The 24,897-nt window shown below is 56.1% G+C and overlaps 1 protein-coding gene across 1 annotated transcript; it reads right to left on the bottom strand.

The window, feature by feature from the left end:
* Positions 1-722: 722 nt before the first annotated feature.
* On the bottom strand, positions 723-23,242 carry FOXN4 (forkhead box N4). The gene is made up of 9 exons (XM_045887471.2): positions 23,157-23,242; positions 8,913-9,058; positions 6,856-6,980; positions 6,643-6,753; positions 6,204-6,331; positions 5,481-5,577; positions 4,253-4,460; positions 2,359-2,742; positions 723-1,311 (listed from the first exon to the last, which is right to left on the bottom strand). Exons 1-9 carry the CDS (start codon positions 23,240-23,242, stop codon positions 1,052-1,054), a joined length of 1,545 nt encoding a protein of 514 aa, XP_045743427.2. The 3' UTR covers positions 723-1,051.
* Between the last annotated feature and the right edge of the window lie 1,655 nt (positions 23,243-24,897).

The raw sequence follows: 24,897 nt of genomic DNA, 5'->3' as shown, positions 1-24,897 counted from the left end.
AATAGGCAACCAAGTGCCAATAAATACTCTGCACTGCAGCTTTGTCGGCCCTCCCTCACCGCGTGGGGCAAGCTTTACATGGTTCCGTTTGCTTTTTCCATCACAAGTATCTTAAGTTTCAGCACAAAGGGCCCCCGCCATTCTTCCCGTTCCCATCCCGATCTGCCCTTAGAAAGCCCCCGAGCCCGGAGCGATGTAGGGCACCTCTCCTCCCAGGTGCGTGTGGGAAGAGATCCAAGTCATGACCCAGCGGCTAGAAACGTCTCTGGTCTCCAATTTAGAAAAAGAGGATGTTCCATAGTATCCAAAGTGCTTTTTGTTCTAAAAAGCAGCCCAAGGCTGCAAAAGGGCTTAAGAGCCCGTTGGAGTCATGATGTCCTGGAGAAATTTGCGAGTTAGGGTTACCAGGATGCAGGCAGGGACCGGGGACTCTCATTCCAGAGGCCGCAGGCCAGTGTCGAAGAGATGGTGCAGAGGGGCTCCAATAAATATAAATAAATGTACACGGGGGCCCAGGGCCCGGCATGGCACAGGCATCTCTCCCTGCAGGAGGAGCGGGCCTGGAGGGGCGGGGCGGGGGGGGGCGGGCGCCCGCCTCGCAGTTCAGCCCAGGCCAGGCCAAGGGAAGCTGGCCACTCGGCCAGTTCTGCTCCAGGCCCCGGGGCCTGGGCTCTGGGGGCTGAGGTGGATGCTCAGTCCCAGAGGAATAAATTCAAGAGCCTCCCCACTGGAGGAGTTTCCATGGTGCACCAACGCGTCCCATCTCAAAGGGGGTTGCAGGTCATTTCGGGAGCCTGGCGGGGATGCAGGCCGGAGAAATCTTGTTCTCAGATGTCACTCTCTGGGAGGAGCATTGGGGTCGGGGGAAGCTGGCGCGCCTGTCCACTCTCCTCTGTCCTTCTGACTTGGGGAGGCCCCAAAAGACCTCCTGTGGAGGTATGAGGGGGCCAGGGGCGCCGACAGGGTGTAAGAGGCCTTGCTTCCAGGTACACCAGGCTCCAGGAGCTCTCTGCCGGGCCCAGGGGCTGGGGGGGCAGGTGAGGCCGTCACCTCAAAGCAGGGCTATGGGCTTGTTCCCCGGGGCACCCAGGTACTGGGAGGAGGAGGTGGTGGCTGCCGCGGCCACACTGTCTGGGGTCGAGTACGTGGCATAGAGACCTGTCACCTGCAAGTCTGGGAAGGACTGGTCGCTGCTGCCGGAGATGGGGGTCAGGCCCGAGGCCCCCAGCTCACAGCCAAGGGGCGAGTCTCCGAAGGTCCCCAGGGTGTCCAGGCTGAAGCCCCCATCCTTCATCTCCTCCCAGAGGTTCCCTTTCAAAGACAAAGGCATTTGGGTGAGCCGGCTTCATGACAAACAGACCTGAGTTCGAGTCCCGCCTTAAGGAAGAAGCAAAGACCGTGCGCGGGGTTCAAAGTCGGGGATTGCAGGGGAGGGGGCATGGAGAAGCCAAGTTCCAGCCCCGGCCCTCCCTTTCCCACTGGGCATCCCAGGGAATGTCGCTTCTGTCCCAGAGCCTCGGGCTCCTGGGGATGAAATGGAGATGATCAGAGACCTCCCGAGGCTTCAACAGGGGGATGTGTGGAAAGCAGGGACTCTCCCTCAGGGGTCCCATCACGGCCCAGCCAGGGGACAAGACAGCGATTTCCCTACACAATAATCCAGCGGGACAGGCGGGGAGGGCCGAATATACCCACTTCACGGCTGTAAATAACTCCCTCGCGAGCTAACTCACAAACCTGCTAACCAGGCCATTCCCTCTCTAGACACGGAACTCCCAGAGGGCAGGGAGGAGTGCTCAGCCCTTGGCTGGCTCTCAGGAGGTGCGCCCGTGTCGTGAGCGGACGAATCACAAGACCCTTGTCCTTGCATTCATTCATTCAGCTCCTTTGTGTCAAGCGTGACCGAGTGGCAGGCAGTGGGTCAGAGCGTGACCCGGCCTGAGCTTGGCACACGCACGCTGAAGCAGTTACTGAGTAAAAGCTGGGGGTCAGACGCACCCGGGGCTCTGCCACTTACTGGCCGGGTGACCTCGGGCCAGTGACCTCACCTCTGTGTCTCATCTCCTCGGTGGCAGAATGGGGACAGGAAATGGCAGCGGCCTCCCAGGACCGTTGCAGGGATGGGGTGATGGTTAGGAAGTGCTTGGCATGAGTCCCGGTATACAGTAAGCACTCAGGAAACGCTCACTGGAATTCACCAGCATGAGGCGCTTGGGAAGTACTTGTCCAGGGAATGAGCTGAGGGGTAAATGCCGACAGGCCTCCTCTCCCTTGCCCTCCCCCATCCTTCTGGCCCTCCAGCCCCCACCCCCCACCATCCCCTTCTGTCCCGCCCCACCCCCGTTCCTGCAGCCTCACCCTGCAGGGCAAAGTCCATGATGCTGGGGTCCAGGGCGTCCACCTCGGTGCTCATGTCGGTGCTGATGTTGATGAAGTCCACGGGGGCCCTTCCCAGGGCAGGGTGGGGCAGGGGGCTAGGGCTCAGTTCCGGCAGGGCGTGCAGGGGTGGGGTCTGGGCCGGGGCGGGAGAGTCTGGGGCCAGATGTGCCTGGGGCTGGACCTGGTGGTGCAGGGGGACTGACTGCAAGGACAGGGTCATCAGGGGCTGGGGTGGGAGCTGGGAGACAGCCAGGCAGCCATGCGCCATGGCCACTGTGGCAGCATGAGTCAGCACGGTGGTCTCGGAGTTCCCAGGCCTCCTGCAGCTTTCTGGTCGGTCCGAGATCAGCTTGTCCAGCTCCTCTGCAGGCAAGGGAAAGGTCCCTCAGAAGCCACCCTGCGGTTCCCAGGCCCCAGGGTTAGCATGCCTGTAACCCCAGCAATCCCCTTGGACTCTCTGAACCTTGGTCTCTTCATCTATGAGAGAGCACTGTACATTCTGCGCAGTGTTGTTGGGGACATGTAATGAAATCACAGATTGCATAGGGTCTTTGAGGAATGAGGGAGCCTCCCATGATAACAGCGGCTCCTCTCTTTGGGACAATGCTATAGCTCTAGGACGTCCCTTGAAGCTAACAGCCTTGCAAGAGGAGGTTAAGGCAGAGAATACAAGTCCAACAACATCAGGACAAAATTTATGAACACACAAGGGGTCCTAGCCACTCCCTGCTACTAAAGAGACATTAAGAAGTGTTACTGTGGGTTAAAAGTCAGATCCTCCTTAATGCTCTTGGTTACAAACAAGACAAGTGATCACTCTGAAATTATTCTTGGTTGTTGGCTTGCGTCTCCTTGAATGTAACACCAATTTGAGACTGGACCACTAGGGTCCCAGGACCTTTTTAGGGTGGTACCCATTTAGGCTGGCCCACTTAGGGGTGCCTGGGTGGCTCAGTTGGTTAAGTGGCTGCCTTCGGCTCAGGTCATGATCCCAGAGTCCCGGGATTGAGCCCCGCATCGGGCTCCGCGCTCCGCGGAGTCTGCTTCTCCCTCTGCCCCTCCACGCTGCTCATGCTCTCTCTCTCTCTCTCTCAAATAAATAAAATCTTAAAAAAGAAAGAAAGAAAGAATTTTGGGACAAAAAACTTGGTTTATAAACCTTTTGTTGAAATCTTTGATATTTTCAGCATACGTTGCCAGAAGTAAAATAACTCAACCAAAAAAATGGGGAGTGGTTTGCAGGGCCTTTAGATATTACTTTGCCCTGGAAAAGTTTAACTGAGATTCCCACCAATCATATATGAAGGTGCCTGTTTCTCTGCATCTTAGCCCATACTAGGTGTTATTATTTTATTCTTTTATTGTTTTTTTTTTAAAGATTTTATTTATTTATTTGAGAGAGAGAGAATGAGAGAGAGCAAGCTCATGAGAGGGGGGAGGGTCAGAGGGAGAAGCAGACTCCCTGCCGAGCAGGGAGCCTGATGCGGGACTCGATCCCGGGACTCCAGGATCATGACCTGAGCCGAAGGCAGTCGCCTAACCAACTGAGCCACCCAGGCACCCTTCTTTTATTGTTTTAAAACTCGGTGCCAGGGCGGCAGGCACGGTGAGAAAGCGATGTCCTCCTTGGTCGTTTAGTCTGGCATTTCTCTGTGAGAACCTAGGGGCTGCTTAGGGAGACTGAAGAGTTTTCCACAGGCCTCTGACCAGGCCCCTCAGCGGACCTGCCCCAGGGAAGGCATAGTTCCTGGGAGGGGAGGAGGAAAGTTCACCAGGCGCCCGTGTCCCCACCAGCGAGGCCGGGACCCGTGGCTGGACCGGACGCAGGCGGGGACGTATGGTGCGGGTGGCGGAGGGGGAGTCTAGGCCTCACCAGGGTTGGCCATGCTCCGGTGGATGGCGGCAAGGTCCTTTCTCTTCCACTTGTACATCTCCTCCTCCATCTTGTCGATGCGGGCCAGGTTCAGGGCCCACAGGCAGCCCTTGCGGGAGGAGCCGCTCATCTTGTTCTCCACCTTCTCGAAACACTTGTTCAGGGACAGGTTGTGTCGCACTGAGTTCTTCCAGCCATCGGGAGCCGTCTGTGGGGACAGACGTGGACACGCAGGAGACCCCCTCAGAGACCTCCCCGTAAGCCCTCCCTCTCCGGGGGCATCTCAGACACAGGCCTCAAGGGGCAAGGGCACAACGGCGGCAGGGTGAAGTGACGGTCTGATGGCCAGCCTTGAGTTGGGAAGACAAGAGAGACTGGTGGGGATTGTGGCTCACCAGAGGGCCCGCGCCCTGTTAAAGGGGCAACCCCACATCAGCTCCAGCCAACAGTTGCTACGTGAGAACAGGCTCAGGGATGCCGAACTGTCCCCTCTGTCTCTACTCCTCAGGAAGCAAGCAAGAGAGGGGATGCTAACACGCGGGTAACTGGCCAAGGGTATCAAAGCCGATCGTGTTTAAATGCTCACACGTTATTGTTAGGTAGCCAGATACTACAGTGCGCCTCACATTCTATCCCTGGCCCCCCGCACACACACACACCACTGTCTGCAGTATTTCTGCTAAGGACACTGACCACATCAGGGACCCTGCAGCTTGGTACCCTCTGACCACCTGCTCCTTATTTTGCTTTGATGCCAAGAAAAATCACGTTACTGATAGCCAACCACGCGCCAGGAGCTGCCAAGGCCCTTTGCACGCAGAGCCCTCACTCACCTGGCCAGCTGGGTATCATTCTCCCCATCTTACAGATGAGCAAACCGAGGCTCAGAGAGGCAACAGCTCTTGCCACGTCTGTGTTCTGCATCAGTATGTTTTAGGGAGTCTGTGCGGAGTCACTAGGCTGGCCCCACCACCCTCTGCTCCCCCCCGCCACCGCCCCGATGCCTGGTGAGTTCCTTCTCTGGGCAGAGTCTAGCTCCAATGCCCCCTCCTCCTTCTGGCCTTCTTTGGCCATGTCTGTGTGAATGCACAGATACAGGGGTCTATGGACATCACTGGGGACCTGAGACAGTGACCCAGTTTGGCCTGGGGCCAGTCCCGGGTGCTGGTGGTGTGAGGGAGAGGCCGGAGCAGCTCTAGCATCCCTCCCCCGGGCTGGGGCCCCTCACCTTGAAGTAGGGGAAGTGCTCCTTCATGAAGCTGTAGATCTCACTCACAGGCAGGCTGCCTGTCTTGCTGTTCTTCAGGGCCATGGCGATCAGACAACTGGAGGTGAAGGGTGGGGCAGGCCAGATGTAAAGGTCTCAGGCTGACAGCCCACGGTCTCCTCTGCCAGGAAGTCTGCCCTGCTTGACCCCACCGTACCAGCCCTTCCATACTCAAACTCAAAAGGTACCAAGCTCTGGTACCTTTTCATGGCCCTTCATCTTGCCCACCCCTTGCCCTTCTCCTTGACCCTGAGCTCAGACAGTAGTACCAGTTCGAGAAAACTCTTTTCCTCTCTTTATCCCTTCCTCATAGTTAATGTCTATGGGCCTTTAGACTTTAACTAGGCTGCTTACCGCCACCCCCCAATCTTATGGGGTACACAATGTTATTACGTTGATGACTTTTTACATCAGAGGGAACTGAGGCTCAGAGAGGCTAAGCCACTTCCCCAAGGCCACGCAGTTCGTGAGTGACAGAATGGAGCATCGGGCTCAGGGTCTGGAGTGGGTTCTCCACCCTGGGGACTGACCGAGCACATGATGTCATTCCTAGAGCTCATCCCACCTGGGGGCTCCCCACTCGCCAAAAGCTCCCCCCGTCTGCAAGTCTGAGCTGTCCTAAAGGCAGCCCTCGCCCCTCTCCTCCCCGAGGCTCCCACGGCCCCGGCCCACCCTGGACCTCACCTGTATGAGTAGATGGGCTTGGGGTAGTGTTTGGGGTGCAGTTCCTGAGATGAATGGACAGCCACGCGGGGCTGGGGGTAGGGAGGCCGTGCTCCAAATGGGGAGCTGTACAGGCCCATGGGAGGGCACTTCCCACAGGCGGGGCAGAGAGAGAAGGTGAGAGAGAGCATAAGCCACTCACAGGAACCCCCCCCCCCCCCAGGCTCGCTTTTCAGGAGACGCTGTTTTGCAAGATGTGAAGTTGCCGGCCCCAGGAGACAATCCTGTCTCTGCTCCCTGCGGGGGATTTAGGGAACCCAGTGAACGACTCTATGACATGGTCATGGGGAATGCTATCCCCATGTTGCAGGGGAGTAAACTGAGGCTCAGCGAGATCCCTGGCCAGCCCAACGCAGGGATGTGTGTCTCCAAGTCCAGGGCCCCTCCAAGCCCCCCGTACCTGCTGGGTGCCTGGGGGGGGCGGTAACTGTGTTTGGGAGGCAGGTGAGTAGAGCTGTGGGGCGTCCTGCAGGCCGGATGAGGGCTGGCCCCCCACAGGGATCTGGTTCATCTGCAGGGGCCGCAAGAGGAGGCAGAGGTCAGGGTGAAGGTGGGGCACCCCAGCCCTGGAGGACCCCCGCTCCAGCTCCCTGAGCCATGCTGTGGCGCTTACCCTGGTTCCGTGATTGGCGATGGGGCCCAGACCTAGCATGACTGGGGGGACCATGCCAGCCGGGCCGTGGAGCAGGGCACCTGGGGTGGCTCCCACGTGCAGGTCAGCTGCCCTGGCCAAGGCACCTGCAAAAGGGAAGCATAGAGATGCCGCCGGGCTGGAGGAACGGGGTCTGCTGGCAGAGCAGCTCCGGCCCTGGACACCGCCAGAGGACGGAGCCTGCCCCAAGCCTTGGGGCCAGGTGCATAGCAGGTGCTTGGCCAATCACCGCCCTGGAGTGTAGTGCTGAACCGTGGCTTCCTACCAGTTGTGTGGCCGGGCGCCAGCCTCAGTTTCCCCATCTGTACAGTGGAGCTACCGAGGTCACTTACGTACGAAGCTGTTGTGGGGGTTTAGATGCAGTAATGTCTATAAAGTGCTTATCACGTTGCTGGCTACAGGACAACATCGTGATAAATGTGAGTCAGTAACAAATAATAATGATAATGTCATTAATAGCTTGGTTCTCGTCCAAGCTATTAATGACATGAAGCTAAAACATCAATTCATTATTCAATTCTCCTCCTCGGAATCATGCCTTGGTTCCCCTGTGCCTCCTCTCCCCTCTGCCAAGCCCTGCCCCTCTGCTGGGGATGAGCTCAGTACTCACGCCTGCCTGCCAGCCACCCGTCCTAGGCCCGGGGCAGACATTGCTAATCTATCACAGATCCTCACTGAACCATTCTGCTTTGGGGCTACCTTCTAGATTAAACCAAGTTGACCTGCAAGATGATCCTGCCCTGGGGCCACCTCTTCCAGGAAGACTTCAGGGCCCCTCAGCTCTCTTCTGAGTGCTTTTTGGTCTGTCTGTCTTGTCCTCTCTTGGACCAGACCCTCAGCTCCCTGAGAACTAGGACCACATCTTATATGACTCAGGGCTCCAGACACCTCGCATAGAGACAGGGACACAGGAGGGGTGCGGCCGCACAGCGGAGAAGGGAGGGGCTTCCTTCTTTCACGCTTCCTGTCTGTTGCGTGCCATACAGCACCTACTGTGTGTCCAAGGTACTTTAGGCACTGAGTCTTTTCAACACCCCAGGAGGGCAGCTCTGCTATCCTTTCATTGCACATAAGGAAATAGGTCAGAGAAGAAAGTACTTGCCCAAGGTCACAGAGCTGGAGGTTCTAGATCAGGGTTTGGTAAACTATGTCCAGCAAGCCAGATCCAGCCTGTGGGATGTTTTTGTAAATAAAGTTTTATTGGTACACAACTACACCCATTCATTTACATTGTCTGGGGCTGGGCTTGCACCACAGGGACCATCCGGCCTACGGAGTCTAAATATTGACTACATGGCCCTTTACAGAAAGAGTTTGCTGACCCCTGCTATGGATGTTTTGGCCAAGAACAATTTGTTCAATGAAATAGATACTCCTAGACCCTAATTTTTCAACTATTGGTACTTTTAATGTCCTGTGATGATTGTTTGCAACCCTTTCTGTGTCTCTAAATATTCAGTCCACTTGCTGTGACTGCAACTGACTGCCGTTGATTGAGCACCTGTGTGCCAGGACCATCGGCACTCTCCATGCATCATCCCTCTGAAGGTCAGGGTTCCGTAGACTTCTTCAGTAAAGGGCCAGGTAGCAAATATCTGAGGCTTTCCCAGCCATATGGTTTCTGTCTTCTGGTTTTTTACAACCCTTGAAAAATGCAAAACCATTCTTAACACAAGGGCGATCCAAAAAACAGGCTGCAGGTTCCAGGCTGCCTTTGGCCCACGGGCCGTAGTTTGCCGACTGCTTTAGCTGTTCATGATGTAGAGGGAAGGGGCAGGGCTCTCTGTATTCTTCACTGAAACCTTAGCTTACACACAGCCTGGCACACGGTGGTGAGCAAATGAATGAACCACATCCCTCCGAGGAAGGTATCACATTTTACAGATGCAGAAACAGAGGCCCAGAGAGAGAGAGAGAGTGAGCGAGCTGGCCAATCACCCAGCTGGTGGGGGGCAGTGCTGGGTGTCGCCCCTCCCCTGCACCACCCTTGTGCCCCCCCACCCGGCCCCTGCGCCTACCTGGGTGTGGGTGCGGTGCACTGGGGCCACCCAGGTCCACACGGCCACTCGCCATCTGCTGCAGCCGCGGCACATCCACCGCTGTGAGCCACGACAGCGACTGCAGGTCCCCGGGAAGGTCATCATCGCTGCTGGTGGCCAGGAGCCTGCAGGGAGGGGCAGGAGCTCGGGCGGGGCGGGGAGCTCAGGTCGGCTCCTGGGGGGGCTCCACCCCCCCTCTGGAATCACTCCCTAGCCCCTCACCTCCCCAAGCTGCCCTCATCTGCCCGTCTCCTGGGCTGGGCATGGTCCCAGGATCCCCGCCTTTGGCAGCCAGATCACACATCCTCAAATCATTCCTTCTTTTACTACATCTTACCTTAGCCCCTACCTACCCCCACAATAATAAACACTAATGTTTGTTGAGCACTTACTACGTGCCAGACACCACATCAAATCCTTCACAGGTAGTAAGCCATTTAACACTCCTGGTCACCCCACAAGGCAAACGGTAGTAGTAGTAGTAGTATTCCCATTTTACAGATGGGGAAACTGAGGTGCGGGGCTCAGTGCTCAACAGGCACAGTCCTTTTTAATCCTGTTCAATCCCCGCAGCAGCCCTGAGAGGTAGGATACGCCCGTGTGCCCCTCTTACATTCGGGGAAACTGAGGCTCAGAGCGCTGAGCCATTTGCCCGAAGCCACACGTAACAGGAAGCGGTGGGGCCGGGACCCAGGCTCAGGGCCCGAACGAAGCCCGAGCTCTTCATGCCCCCAGGCAGCCCCCGGAGACCTCCTGTTGGACCCACGCCCACCACTCAACAGACTCAGGAGCAAAACCATCACTCTCCACAGAAGGAGAAAGGCTGCCCACTGAGGATGGCAGGCAGGTCCCCCGGTGCGGGGTATGCAGGCCTCCCCAGCACCCCTAAAGTCGTGCTTGCCACACGGCTCCAAGGGCACCGGGCCCCCAGCCCCGGCAGCATGTCGTCCACGGCATAAGCTGGCTGCAAACTGGCCCAGAGCCCACGCCAGACCCACCACGCCTGCCTCCCCCCGCCCCCCCCCCCGCCCCAGCCCTGCAGGCCGGGATCTCTCTGGTGTCTGGCCCAGAGGCCCACAGTCCACATTCTGAGAGCCCCGGTTTCAGAGTAAGCGTCTCAGGGCTTCCTGGAAAGGGGGAGAGAGAAAGCAGCGCAGCCTCTGGCTTTGTCACGCGTGGGGCAGAGGACCCCACCGTGGGGCATCGGCTCTGCCACCCCCGGGCCCGCCCCAGCTAGCGCTGTCTCCCCCCGCTCCCACCTCGCCCGTGCTCCCTCTCCTTCTGTTTTAGGGCCACAGTGGGTGTTGCCATGGCCACAGCTGCTCCTTGTTGCAGGGGCCTGGGCCCTCAGCCCAGCAGGCTGGCATCAGGTGACCGTCGGGCTGCCCCGGCCATTGGCTGCCTTGTAGGAAAACAGGGCCTGGAAACGATTTGAAAACCCGGCCGGCCGTGTCAGCAGCAGCAGTTGGCCTAGCTGCTGTCCCCCGGCGGCCCATTGTGCGACAAACGACTGTTGCCCCCGTGGCACGTGGCCCCCATTGTCCTGGGGTCTCCTTGCCATTGTTGTTGCCCTCCCCCCACGCCCGGCTGCCCCTCCTGCAGCCTGCTCGTAACTCATCTGGCGGGTGACAGCCACGGCCCAGGCCTGGGCGATGCCATCTGTCCCCTCGGGCCGTGGAGACCATGGGGTGAGGCCGAGGGGCAGGGCCTGGTGCACCGCCCACTGCACGGGGGGGTGGGAGGGGTGTCTGGCCAGTCCCCACCCACCCCACGACTCGCCGACCTCCCAGAGTCTGGTGGTGCAAACCCTGCTCCCTCTCCCCTACCTGCCATAGCTCCTCGTTGCCCCCGCTGCTCTGTCTGGCACGGGGGCAGCAGGGGGGAACGGAGGTGAGCCGCTGCTGTCAGGTTTCTGAAGCCGGGGCCCCACCAAAGCCCCCAGAATGGTGCTGGGGGGCTCGTAAACAGACCGGCTTTCTGGGTGCGAGCAGGGTCTCTGGCGGCCAGTGACTCTGACAGATCGTCCCCAGGGTGGTTAAGAGCTTGGGCTCTGGCGTCTAATCCTAGTCTCCACTTACCTGTGTGCCAGGGCCACTGACTTGTCCTCTCTGAGCCTCAATTTTTCATCTGTAAAATAGGGTTAATAACACTTCCTCTCTCCTAGGGGGTCGTGGGGATTCAGCAGGTGGTCGCATGTAAAGCCCTTGGAACAGTGTCTGACTCAGTTGCCGTTAATATTCATACCAACGTTAATGTTAATATTAGCCAGGTCCCCAGAGGACTGGAAGGCCATGGAAGCTTTGGGCGCTGTGGTCTCACGGACCCACCTCTATCGCTGCAGCCACTAGACGCTCCCATTTATTGAGCACTTCCTGTATGCTCTCTCCCCATTTTACAGACAGAGACACTGAGACCCCGAGCAGTCGCTTAAATGCCCGGAGCCCGTTTCCCCACGAAGGGAGGGTCGCAGAAGGTTAACGATGCCGCTGAGCGCATAGAAGGGCAGAGTAAATGGTGCTATTCTGATTGTGCTTCTATGGGTTTTTGTCCTGCTCTTTGTGTGCCCCCTCCTGGTTCCCCATTCCTTTGCCTTCACCGCCCCCTCCCCCCCACCCCCCACCACCTGTAAGGAGCTCAAGCAGCCTACTGTGGCCAGCCAGTGTCCACTCCATGCCCCCCTCTCCGGGACACCCAAGCACGATCCACCGCCATGCCTTAGCAATTCCCCCTGCTAGGAATGCCCCCCTTTTGCTTCCTCCCCACCCCACCCCCGCCCCCAAACGGTGCCCATCCCTGGAGGCTCACTGCAAATTGTCTTCTGTCCTCTTACTGCCAAAGTGCCTTCAGACATCATCTGACCCCACCCCTCATTTGACCCACGGGCAAACTGAGGTTAGGAGGGAAGCACTTCGCTTCCAATTCACAGTCCAGAGCAAGACCAGGGCTAGGGCTCCGGGCTGCCCGTGTGGGCTCATTCCAGCCCAGGAATGGCTTCTCCTCCAAGAAGTCTTTGTCACCCTGAACCCAATTCAGGGACCTCCCTGCATCCTAGCTGCTCCCTACACCTTGCCATGGGTAGTGAGTTCACATCCCCTACCCCGCCTGTTGGATCGCTGAGGGCTGTGAGCCCTGTATCATCCTGTGTCCCTGCACACAATGGTGCTACTTAAATGTCTGCTTGGCTAGTTGAAATAAGCTGACCCCAGGCCACCAACCCAAAGAATGGTGTGACAATGGCTGTCACGTCCAGAACTTGTAGCACTCACAGCACCAGCCTCTGCCTCCCTGAGGGCTTGCAACAGCCTCCGAACGGGAGCAGGGAGCAGGCAGCCCCACTTTACAGATGGGGAAGCTGAGGCCAGGCAGGACTCGAACCCAGGCTGTTCCTGGGGCAGGACAGGCAGAGAATTAGATGGCCCCTGGGGGCAATGTCCCCACTGCCTCCATCATCCCAGGGCTTTCAAGGGCATATCAGCATCGCCCAGGACCGGGTTCGAATGCAGAGTTCAAGACCCAGCCCAGAGCCTGGGGTCCCGCCCTTGAGCTGTGGGGCCGGGAAGCTGTATCTTAGCACCTCTCAGCAAAGCTCCGGGGGACACCAAGGTGGACTCTTGGGCACAGTGCAAGCTTTGACTGGATGAATCTGGATTCAAGTCCTGGTGACCCCTGGCTGTGAGACCTCAGACAAGTCACGTCTGGCCTCCATTTTTCTCATCTGGAAAATGGGAGAATAACTGTCCGTCTCTCCCTGGGTTGTTTTGAGGAGCCCATGGGCCAGTGTGTATTCAACTGTGAACATAGGCCTGGCCCCGCCGGCCCTGCTGGTCTCCTGCCATGGATGTGGACACCCCGAAGCTCTGTGGTGGGGGTCTGCTGGCCCTAAAGCCTGGCTCACATCCTGCTGCCTCATCACCCGGCATTCAGGTACCTCTACCCTGTGTGTCACAGGAACTGGGAGGCAATGCGCTAGGCCCTAAATGGGTCCCATCCCCATTACCCGGCCTGGGTCCTTAACCATCCATGTCCACTTCTCTCCCCTCCTCCGCTCCCTGCAGAGGCGTGTCAGCCCGGGCCTCTGTCCATGGTGCCGTGTAAAGCAGCCCCACCACCTGTCCTTCCCCAAGGCCTAGAGTTCCCTCATTAAAGCTGCCCCCGTGTCCCCCATTCTTGCTCTCTCCTAGCGCTTCCTTGTAAATGGCGTAAACCACAGGGTCCTCAGCAATTGCGACCTGAGAAAGACTTCTTGGTTTGGGAACCGCTCTGGCTTCCCAGCCATAGGCCCTCGGAAGGGTGCTTAATCCCCAGCCTCAGTTGTCCCACCTGTCAGATGGGTACAAGGGATAATGATAGCAGCAATTCCTTGTAGCCGCCCCCAGAGCCGGCATGGTGGTGTGAAGGCGACGGGGCTTTGTGGAACATGTGCCATCTGTGAGGGTCTGGGATTCCTCCCTGGGGTGTGTGTATGTGTGACCCCGTATCAGTCTCTTGAGTGGGTTTCCCCTCGGCCGGGAGAGGACAGGACATTTGCAATGCAAAGGAAAAGGCAAAATCCAGCCCCACTGTCCTGGGGTCTCCTAAGACCCCTCCTGCTCACTCTCTCGAGGTCTGTCTTTTCAGTCTCTGGGTGAGGAGGTATCTCCAGGGAGCACGGGGGCTGAACCCACCAGCTCTCAGTGACCCCCCAGTTCTGGCAGGGAGGAAGCCAGGACCAGGGCTGAGTCCACGGCTGGGGCAGGTTCCCCCGGAAGAACCTGATGCTGAAGCAGGGAACCTTATACCCCCTGAGGGAGGAGCTGTACCCCCAGAGCCCAGTACAGGGCCGGGCACACAGCAGGTGCTCAGTAAGTCCTCACGGCTCAGACAAATGAACAAACAGACCCAGCCTTCCAGATGCCCCCGCTCCCACCCCCGCCAAGGCCAGGCAGGGGTGAAAGGCCCAACTTAATTTTATTTAATTTTACAAAAGCCTGTGGACATGGCTTGGGGTGGGCGAGTCCCTGCTGTGTGCCCAGCCTGATCAGGCAGGTGTGGTTACCATTACCACCTCCCATTTACCAGATGGGGACACTGAGGCCAGGGGCAACAGGCTTGTCTAGGGTCCCCCAGCCAGAGACTGGGCTGGTTACAGCCCCACTGTCCTTTCTCCCTGGCCCACAAGGAAGGGTTGAAGAAATGGGCTCTGTGGATTCTAGAAAATTCTAGCACTGTGCTAGGCAATCAGAAGCCACATGTGGCTATTTAAATTTAAATTCACTAAAATTAAACAAGAGTATCAATTCAGTTTCTTCATCACACCAGCCATATTTCAAGTGCTCAATGGCCACACGTGGCCAGTGCCTGCCATGTTGGACAGCAAGGAATTGGAACGTTTCCATCACCACAGAAAGTCCTTACTAGGCAGTGATGGTCTGGAACATTCTTTTCAATCACGATGGAAAGATCTCTGGTGTTTCCACATTGCCTTAAAATTGGAAATTTGATTTAGGTTTGGAAATTTCAGGAGCTGATTTCATGGAATTTTTGTTTTAGTACATTTCATTATAAAAGACTCCCCCCACTTTACCTCCCACCAGCGAGGAAGTTACAGGGAAGGACTCTATAAAAATGGGAACCTGATACTAAGGTGGCTCACAAAGTAGTGAGCTCTCTGTCATGGGGGGCATTCAAGAAGGAGTCAAGGGATGATGGCCAGGCCCCTATTGGACAAAAGATGAGCCCAAGCAGCCTCCAAGTTCCCTTTGATGCCAAGACCCTCTAACTTATGGAAGAAGTCTGCAGGTAAACCCTCTGGTCACATTTCTAAAGTTCTATCATCTTGGGCAAGTGCCTCTTCCTCTCTAGGCCTCAGTTTCCCCATATGTAAAGCAGCAGTGGCAGAGTGGACAGTGGTTAGGAGCAGGCATGAACCCAAGGCGGGTGGACCAGGGCCTGAACATTCCTGGCTGTGTGATGGTCACCCGCTCTGGGCCTCAGTGTATAAAACGGGAACAATAAAGGCATCTACCGTAAAGTGAAGGTCAAGAATATGATGCTAGTTCATTAGCATCAGATCAGATGAAACATCGAGTTTTCTGCTGAAAAATCAGGCTTAACTATTAGTTCAGGGGTCCCAAAGGTGACCCCTGACAGTGCATCCTTCTCAAATCAAGTGGGGGATTTGTCAGCAATAGGGTATCCTCATTAATGAGTGCAGAGCTTTGGGGGCAAAATGAAAATAAAAAGAGCTATCTGGCACCCCAGAGTCCCCTTCTGAATTCAGCGGTTCCCCAACAGCTCCCCACCCCACATCCATCTTTTCCTTATGAGAAAACACACACACCCACACACACACACACACTCCTGGGGGGTGTCGTCACCCCTGTTTATAGATAGAAGAGGTGAGGCCGAGCCAGGAGAATTTGCCTCCGCAGCCTCTGGCCAGTGGCCTCAGGTACCCGCCCCAGCACCTTTCCCTGGGCCTCAATTTCCCCATCTGGAACACCATGGGTTTGAGCCCCTTCCATCTTGGTGGGGCTGCCACTGGGACGGACACACAGCCTGCAGGGCCACTCGGGGTGGGGGACTGCAGAGGAAGTGGGGGGATGTGGGGGGGTGTGGTTAGACCCTGGTTAGGAGCCAGGCGGTACCCCGGGGAAATCAACGTCAGAAGAATAGTCTATCACCAGTATAATTATCTGCCAACCTTTTCCAAGTGCCTACTATGTGCTGATCATTCTGCATGTCTCATCTGTGTGCCCTTGTGAGTTTGCTCATCAGAAGTCCCCAGGCCCTCTGCAATGCCACACTCTGAGCCCATCCCAGCTAGGGACCTGGAGTCCTGCCTGTGCACCCCCCCACCCCTCCCACCCTCTGCCTGTTGCTTTCTCTGGGGCATTTCGAAGTAGTGGGGACAAGTGTCGGCTCTGGGGTCAGCCAGGCCTGGGTTTGAATCCTCCACAGCTACTTAGTAGCTCTGGGGACTGGTCTGCAGTAGTCTGCCTCTCTGGGCCTCAGTTTGCTCATCTGCACAATGGGGTACTACTGCACACAGGGTGTTTGCTGTAAGGACTGATGAGATGATGCGGGTGGGGTGCCCAGCTCATCTGCATGCATTGCATGGTGGCGGTTGGCATGATTATAAACATCTAAAGAGCACGCATTCAGCACACAGTGGGCTCCACGGGCAGAGTGACCGACACTCGTCAGCATCTGCTCCGTTCCATAAATATTTCCTGAACTCCTACTTGCCAGGCTGGGTGGCAAGCACACAAAAGTGCCTCTGTCCAAGGAGATAACTTTCTAAGTGATGTACGGATGCAAAGGATGGAGGATCTGTCCCCTAGCGTGCCTACCTTCCTGCCAGCCCTCTTTGGTCTGTACCTCCCTCAACTCTCAAAAGCCTGTGGGACGGCTCCTTAGCAAACCCATTTCCCAGATGGGATAGCTGAGGCTCAGAGAGCCACACAGCATGTAAGCAAAAGAGCTGGGGCTTAAGCCACCCGCCCCGGAGCCTCTTTACTTGGTCTCTCTGCCAGTTTAGCTGAAATAAATCAAGCTGTGGGCAGGAAAGGTAAGCCAGTATCCTCATTTTTAGAAGGATCTGCTCGGTGCCTCTGTAGTGACGGGGCCACTGCTCAGGGGACACTGTGGTGACCCCGGGCAAAGCGAGACACCGCTGGAATCCACGGCTGCCATCCTATATTAACCAGGGGACCAACCTGACAACATTAATTAACAACGTCCTTAATTAATCAGTCATGTCACTGGAGGGATGGGAGTTGAGCCAGGAGGGCAGGGCACTGCAGGGGTGAGCCCGGGGACACCTGGATTCTGGTCCTGGCTCTACTCCGGACAGAGATCCTTGTGCAGGTAGCTCAATGCCTGTGAGTCTGTGCTTCCTCATGTGCAGAACAGAGGGGAACACAGGGCCTGCCTCTTGGTTCAGGGTAAACCACAGGAAGGGTGTGGAACAGCGTTTGGCTCAAGTGCTAGACAACTATTTGTGGAATGGATGAATTTAACACCTAGCAGTCAGAGTGACCTTTCGAAAGAGACATGAGAACATGGCCCTGTCCTTAAAACCCGTTAGGAGAGTAAAGGTCCAGCTCCTCACCGTGGTCTGGCCCTGGCCGCCTCCTACTCCTCCCCTCATGCCCTCATCTGATCTGCTCTAGCCAACCTGTCTATCCTTGAGTTCCCCAAACATTCTAAGTGCTCTTTGCACATGCTGTTCCCTTGGCCCAGAATGCTAGTCCGTGCACTCATTCGCAGCTGGCTCCTCCTCATGCTTCTGGTCTCAGGCTAAATCTTCCCCCCTCTGAGACATCCGCCCTGGCTACCCACACCCCTGGCCGTCCTTTCTGTCTGTGTCTGCATAACATGTAGCATTTTTCAAGGAGGTATTATTCATTTACATATGTTTCCAGTCTTTCCACGCTAAGAGGGCAAGGACCGGGAGGCCCCGTATTTTGTTCAGCACAGCGCCTGGCACCCTGTGGGCATTTATTATATCGTTGCTGGAGGAAGAGAAGGTGGAAAGATACCCAAGCCCAGCCCCGCCCAGCCCCGCCCAACTACAACGTAATTTGCATTGCCCAATCTCTATCCATTTCCTGCCGGGCTTAGCCACACCCCCACCCCAGGAAACCCTCCCAGACCAGTCCAGCATCTCCCAATGTTTCCATTCCCTGGAATGATTAGAGCCATTAATGTCTACATAGCGTAGACACCTGAGATCACCCATTAATTTTACTCAGCCGTTGCCTACCCCCGCCTTCCAGACACTAAACTCGCAGAGGTCAGGGATGACTCTGTCTTACACCTGATTACAGACCCAGAGCTTTCAATCTTTGACAAATATTTGTCCACCCAAGGTGAGCTGGACCCCCGTGGCCATGGCCTGTTGTTGCTATAAAGGTAAAATTCCAGGTAGAGGTAAAAGCCCTTGCTAAGGAGCTTGGCAGTGCATGCAGTAGGGCACCTGTCTGTGTGGATGGATTACAGTTTCTGCAGAGATTTTGGCTTACAGAGCTCAAGTCCAGAGACCGCATTTAACTCTACTGCCTATGTTGGGGTTCCTTACAGTCGATAGAGTGTGCAGCAGAAGGAAACATCCCTTTGTGGCTCAAATCCCATTTCAACCCCTTTGTAACTATGTGACCTTGGGCAAATCTCTTCACCTCTCTGCCCCTCAATTTTCCCATCTATAAAATGGAATCATTCTCATAATCGTTTCCACCATGGAGGGCAGCTGTGAGGATAAGATCAAATAATGTATAAGAGACGGCCCAGCATACCTCAGGTGCTAAGACCACGGTCCTTCTTTCCCCTCCTCTGGCCTTGCATGGTCACTAGGACAGCAAAGACTGTCTTTGGGGAGTCAGATCACCATCCCAGCGGAGCAGAGCGCAGAGGCACATCCAGCCCTGGGACATCACTTCCGCTCTGATTACAACAAGGAGGTCTTACCTGCCTCCTGGAGATGCAGTTAGTCGGAAATTGTTACATTACCACAAACTGTTCCTGTTTCTAATCCAACCTTTACACGAAAGGAATTAAGCATTTCATGGCGGTGTTTATTTAGCTAACATAGCTTTTGTAATGTCTTTTGTAACCGTTTACAGGAAAAAGAAAACCAAATGCTGTTTAGCAAGCTCGGGAATTCCCAGTGGGGCCAAGAGTGAGCGTAGTATGAAATGATTTGATTAGGAGCATGGAAAAGAGAATCTTTCCTTTCTAGAACTTGGCTGGGACTTGGTGGGAGGGTTGGCGGTGGGGGGGGGGGGGTTGTGTATGTGTGTGCACATGTTTCTTGGGGTGGAACCCAAGATCCCAAAGGAAGGCTGGACCCCCCAGGAAAGCTACCTCTCTTTTCCTTGCCTACAAGGTAGCCTGAGGAGCTTCTGGCCACCCGGAGGGAGAAGGGGTGTATGGATGTTGGGACCCTCACCGCCCCTGACAGATGGAGCCCCCACCCTCCCCCCTGCAAGGAGGTCACAACCGATGGGCAGAGCCACAATGATATGGGTGTGAAACCATCCGGCACATGCAGCTCAGTGGGGGCTTGAGAGGAAAAGCAGGTTGCATCTGCCCACCCTGGTCCCCACGGCAGGATTTTGTCATCACTTGAGCATAAACCTCCCTACGTTTCTGTGGACGTGTTATTTCTCACGTGATATTGAGCCAGCCAGCCATCTACCCAATGAACATTAAGTATCCATCCTATGCCTGGCATTGTGGTTCAGAGATGAGAAAACCACTGTCCAAAGAGAGGAAGGATTTTGCCCACATCTTAGAGGAGCGACATGGCTCTGGGAGAAGGTGAGGGTCCAAGGAGCCAGCAGTCTTCCTTCTTTCTCTGGGCTTCTTTTTTTTTTTTTTTTTTTTAAGATTTTATTTATTTATTTGACAGAGAGACAGCGAGAGCAGGAACACAAGCAGGGGGAGTGGGAGAGGGAGAAGCAGGCTTCCTGCCAAGCAGGGAGCCCGATGTGGGACTCGATCCCAGGACTCTGGGATCATGACCTGAGCCGAAGGCAGACGCTTAACGACTGAGCCACCCAGGCGCCCTTTCTCTGGGCTTCTGTTGCCCAATCTGTAAAAGGAGGTGGCTGGGCCTGATCCCTAGGATAAGTTCCCAAAGTTGGACCAGGTGGTTGAAACCTGCTCTTCTGCCCTTTCCTGAATGTATGCCTTGGGACAGGTCATGATTCCAGGCCTCAGTCTCCTTGTCTGTGAATTGGGATAATGCCAGCACCTAATGTCACGGTTGTTACTATGAAGATCAAACAGGATGGTGCACCTCCTAAGGAGTTTCACGGGTTTCTGACACACAGTAGGTGCTTAGTAACTCATTATTCTGCGGACTTCCCTCCCAGCCCTGAGCCAAAGGGAAACCAGCTAACTCGCATCCAACGTGAGCTGTTGCTGTTGCCCACAGGGTCAGGGCTGCCCCTGGCCCTCGCCCCAGGCCCCGGCGTCACAGGCGGGGAGGCTGCCGCCAATTTGCTGTCTAGGCCCAGCCACTGACTCTCCCAGGGGGGCAGGGCAGCCTCCAGCTGCTGTCCCCTGCCCCCGCCCCCTCCCTCCCCGCACACAGCCATTGAAAGCTAACGGCCAAAGGCGGCCCTTGGGGATGGAGGGCTGTGTGGAGGGCTGCATGGGGGCTGGAACCAGGCTGGACCAGCAGCCTGAGTGGTCCTTGGAGCCGTTCCCTGGAGATGTGAGAGAGGGAATGAGAAGCCCATAAACTTCTCCTAGGCTATTATTCAGGGAGAAAAATGGGAGTGGTTGGAAGGGGCCGGGAAGGCACTGCATGATCATCAAAGCTCCCTTCCATGAGAAAACACTCTATCCCAGGCCTGGCCCAACACCTTTTCTAGATCGAAGTGCAGAATCCTCCCAACGACCTGTGAACTTGGTTCTCTAGTTGCTCCGTTTCACAGATGAAGAAAGTGAGGCACAGAGAGGGACAGCGACTTGTCCAGGGTCACACAGCTGCAAAATGGTAGAGCAACTTATTCTGTTCCAGCCCTTGTGTTCTTCACCTGTGGGGCATGGTGCGGGGGGTTGGGGGTGGGGGTTGGTCACGATATCCTCTGGGTGGGACAGCCTCCGGTTCGAGTGCCACTTTACCCATAGCTAGCTGTGTCATCCTGGAAAGCCAGTTAATCAGGTCGGGCCTTGGTTTCCTCGTCTGCGAACCGGGCACAGGAGGGCTACTCTCCTGGGGATGGTTGTGGCACAAGTAGTGAAGGCTTAAGAAACCACCAGCTGCAATTCTTCTTATTACTACTCTGCCTTCCGGGCGTGCTAGCTACAGAACACAAGAATGCCCTGGATCCAGGCAAACAGAAAAGGCAGGACGCCCCGGCAACCCTGGATCCGGGGCTGATGCCGGACTGCTTCTCCTTGCTCCATTGCCCCACCCCTGCCAGCTGGTCAGGGAACTGGGTAGGCACTGATGGTCCCCCCCTCACTTCTACTGGTAAGCTTACTGCCTCCCCTGCCCTCTTTCTGGACAGGAACTGCTTGCTGGTGCCCCCAGACAGTTTGCGAGCTGGGCTGGCCAAGACACAGGAGACTGAGACCCCAAGGCTTGGAGGGGGTGGGAGCCCCTGCTGGGCAGTACCTGGGAGAAGGTGAGGGTCCAAGGAACTCCAAAGACCCCCTCTCTCTCGCAGAAAGCTGGACTCGTTGATAGGAACTAAGTCATAAGAACAAGAGCAACTACTGGTTCTGTGTCTCTTGCACTGTAAAATTGACTCAGTCCTTCTGGCAGCCACATGAGGGATGTGCCCTAATCGTGCTCCTTTGAAAGCCGAGGAAACTTGAGCAAAGACACGTGACTTGACCAAAGCTGGATTTTGAACTTGCACACGCATCCGACTCCAGAGCGGCTGCCCTTCTCACCCCGATTCCCTGACTCTGGTGCTTTTACGGGGTGCTTTAAGGCAACAATAAGGCTCTATGGCTCTGAGCTCTTCCAGGAGGGCCCCCGCAGGGAAGCTCTGGCGTCCCCCCAACCCCTGCCGGCTTTCAGCTGGGAGGACAGAGGGAGATCCACCCCCATACGTGGAGGGCCTTCTGGGTCCCAGGCACTTCCATAGATATTGCATTTAAAACCGGCGAGAGGTCGCTTTTATGATCCCGGCTGCACAAACAAATGAAGGTTCAGAAGTGAAATTGCCCAGGATCAAGCACCTGGCAAGCGGCCAAGTTGGAAATTGTTGTTTAATCTTTCTAATAACTCCATGCAGTGGGTACTATTTCTATTCCCATTTTATGAATGAGGAAACGCAGACCACTTCACACAGCTGGAAGAGCTGGCATCATAACTGATTTCACAGCCCAAGCTCCTAACACGCTTAGGATGCCCCCCAACTCTACCTGCCATTATTTAAACCCGTTTGGGGCTGGCAGGAAGCCCAGAGGTCCGTGGTTGTGTGATCTTGGTTAAAGATTTCATTTCACTGCTCCAAGCCCCAGGTCTTCACCTGTATGTACAGTGGAGGCTCATCAGAACAGCCTCCCAAGCTGGGCATACAGTAGGCGCTCACAAGCTGCCGCATGCCTGGCACACATCTGCGGTCCCAGACCTGCACACAGCAAGCTCTCAGCAAATATCTGTTTGAATTTGCGTCTCATTTGGATCTTGGAAGGCAGCCTCCAGGCCCACAGCCCCGAGGAAGCAACCTCCCTCTAATTGGGGGCTGCAGTCGGCCCCAGAAGGCACTGCTGTTGAGTTGCAGTGGCCCCCAGGAGGCCAGACAGCCAGCCCCTGGGTAAACAGGGCTGATCTGAGGTGACAGCCTGCTCTTCCCAGGCCAGCCCCTGGCCTGTCCCCACTCCATAATCTGGGCTGTGCCCCCTCAACCTATGGACATGATGCTTGCCTTGATGGGTGGGGCACTGGGAACCAGGTCAGGCCTCCAGGGCTCAAGGGAGAGCCACTGGGAGAACTCCAGGTCATTCCTTTTTCTCCTCCTCCTTCTCTTTGCTGTGTGACCATGGACAAGCCCCTTCTCCCTTCTTAGCCTCAGTCTCCCCAATTGTAAAAGCAGGGGACTGGACTGGTTGACCCCCTAGAGGCCGTTCGAGCTCTGAGGTTTGAAGACAAAAAGGCAAAGGACTCTGCGGAGCTTCCCCCACCCATTTGCATCTCACTTCATCCTGTCTCAAGAAATCATTTATTTTGGCCTCAGACTCCACCACATTTATTCCTCAAATACATGAGGCCCACGAGAGACCTTAATTCAAGAGCATCATTTACCGGACGATTAAATGAAGCCCAGAGAGGGCAAGGAACTTGCTGAAAATCATACAGCCAGGCTAAGAATTCCGGAGTTACCACTCACAACTTTTCCAGTATCCACTGAGGATGGAAGCCAATTCCTCCCACCACCACAACCCCCCCAAAGCTTTTGGGGGGCATTTCCTGGAGCCCTGTTAGGGCCAGCAATCGCCGCTATTGTCATCTTAACATTCACCAGGATGCCCCCGTTTCTTTCCCAGGAGGGGATGTCCCTTGGAAGAGACAAAAGACTGGGCTTTGAGAGGTCCCATTGCCCCAGGCCACAAGCCCAGACATCCTCAGAGAGGCCAACTTTGAAATTGAGATCACCCTCTCTCGCAAAATCACAGAATTTAATTGTAATGATAGTTCTTGGGCAGAAACCATAAACAGCACAGAAACACTTCACACAATTTAAAAATATATCGTTTGTTATCTGAAGAGACCCTCACCTGTATTCCTGCGGAGAGGCGTGGTGATTTTGCCCTGAGTTTCGAATAATTCCTGACATCATGGATGAGATGTCACTTTCTATCATCTCCTTGGGGAAAAGACAAGCAGAAAACAAAGCTCCCATCAGTGACGATGTGGACAGGGCAGAAACCCAGTTTTCCCACAATTCAGAAGGATGGAACTCAAACAACTAGAAGAACACTTAAAAAAAAAAAAAAGTGGTACTAGAGGATTTCCTGGGCATCACAGGTCATTTTCCCAGGGCAATTCTACAGGAATTCAGAAGCAAAGGAAGAGAATGGAATGGAATTGCAGGTTCTTTCGAATTCATGGGGGAAGGGCAGAGGAAGGCTCTAGAATCCAAATGTCAAGTCTTGGAAAATGTGGACTTGCAAAATAGGAATCAGAAAAAACAGATTCCCTTCCCAGCCTATTTTCAACCGCAGCTCAGTTGCGATCACTTTGAAAATAAATTTTTTTTTAAAAAAGGACAGCTTGATGTGTCATGTATGTCTCTCTGGGGAGCCAAATTCCCACTTGCAAAGGGAATAATCCCCTCAGGGCTCCCGCCCTGGAAATGCCTACAGAAATGCCACATGCCCTGGCTGGAAAACCAGTCCACCCCCCACCCGTACTCTCCACCCCCCGCCACACACAAACACAGCCTAAAAAGCAAAACAAAACAAAACTTCCCTAAGTTTCTCAAACTTCAACCCTGAAACGAACACAGAAACGCACCAAAAGACTCTCAGTTCCGCCCCAAAAGTCAGTGAGGGATTCCCGGGAAGGAGAAAAGGGGAGCAGAGAGAGGTAGCCCCCACGGCCCCTGCGCCCGGGTCTCCACCCGGGAAATGCAATGCAGGGCACTGACCCGGAGGACGGAGCAAAGCCGACCCTGCAAGGTGGTACCTGGAGCGGATCCTCGCCGGGGCCGCCGCCGCAGGCGCTCCTGGGGCGGGCGGGGGGTTCGGAGGGGGGCTCCCTCGCGCTCGCCCCTCGCGTTCCGCAATTTGGCCGCCGTCGCGGCTCGAACCGTTTTTAAATTTCCCTCTCTGGAGCTGTCCAGCTCAGAGCATGCGCAGTAGCCGTGCAGGGGGCTTTTTTCCCCAAGGGTCAGTTACAGGGCAGGGTCAAGGGGATTGCAGCGGGTGTTTCCCAGCAGCCGCGAGCCTTGCACGCCCCGGGGCTCCGGGTAGGGTGGGATGGGGCGGGGCGCAGGGGTGGGGACACCCCTCCTCAAACTTTGCCAGCGGTGGCAGCGACTGCATGCCCGCGAGCATGCGTTGAGCAGCAGTGGGAGGGTGATTTAGGCCAAAAGAATTAAGTTGCAAAAGGATGTCGGGTGCATTAAAACTTGCAATCCTTCACTTCCCCGGGGGGAGGGGGGCTAAGGAGGTGGGGGGGCGGAGAGCTCTGCCGCGACCTCCCCTTTCCCCCGAAGGGGGACCGGCTCCGAGGCCGAGTCCCGGCCCCAGGTAGACGCGGATCCCGGCCACCTGTCCCTTTAAGAGAGTTGCGCCCGCGGGCTGGCGCGCGGCGGGCGGGGGCTGCGGGCGCGGGAGCGCTCGCGCCGGGCGCCTCCACCTGCCGGGGCCGCGCGGGGGGTGGCGGGCCGAGCGCGGGGGCTGTGGGCGTGGCGGTCGGTCCGGGTCTGCGTGCCGCGCCCCCCGCCCCCCCCGTCCTGCGTGGGGAGTGAGTCGGCCCGGAGCGCGCGCGGCCGGGCCCGGCGGAGGCGTTAGG

This window comes from Mirounga angustirostris, unplaced genomic scaffold, assembly GCF_029215605.1.
Source record: "Mirounga angustirostris isolate CCGP_5_RB_7025 unplaced genomic scaffold, mMirAng1.0.hap1 SCAF_14, whole genome shotgun sequence".
NCBI lineage: Eukaryota > Metazoa > Chordata > Mammalia > Carnivora > Phocidae > Mirounga > Mirounga angustirostris.
This window is presented reverse-complemented; position numbering and strand designations above follow the sequence as displayed.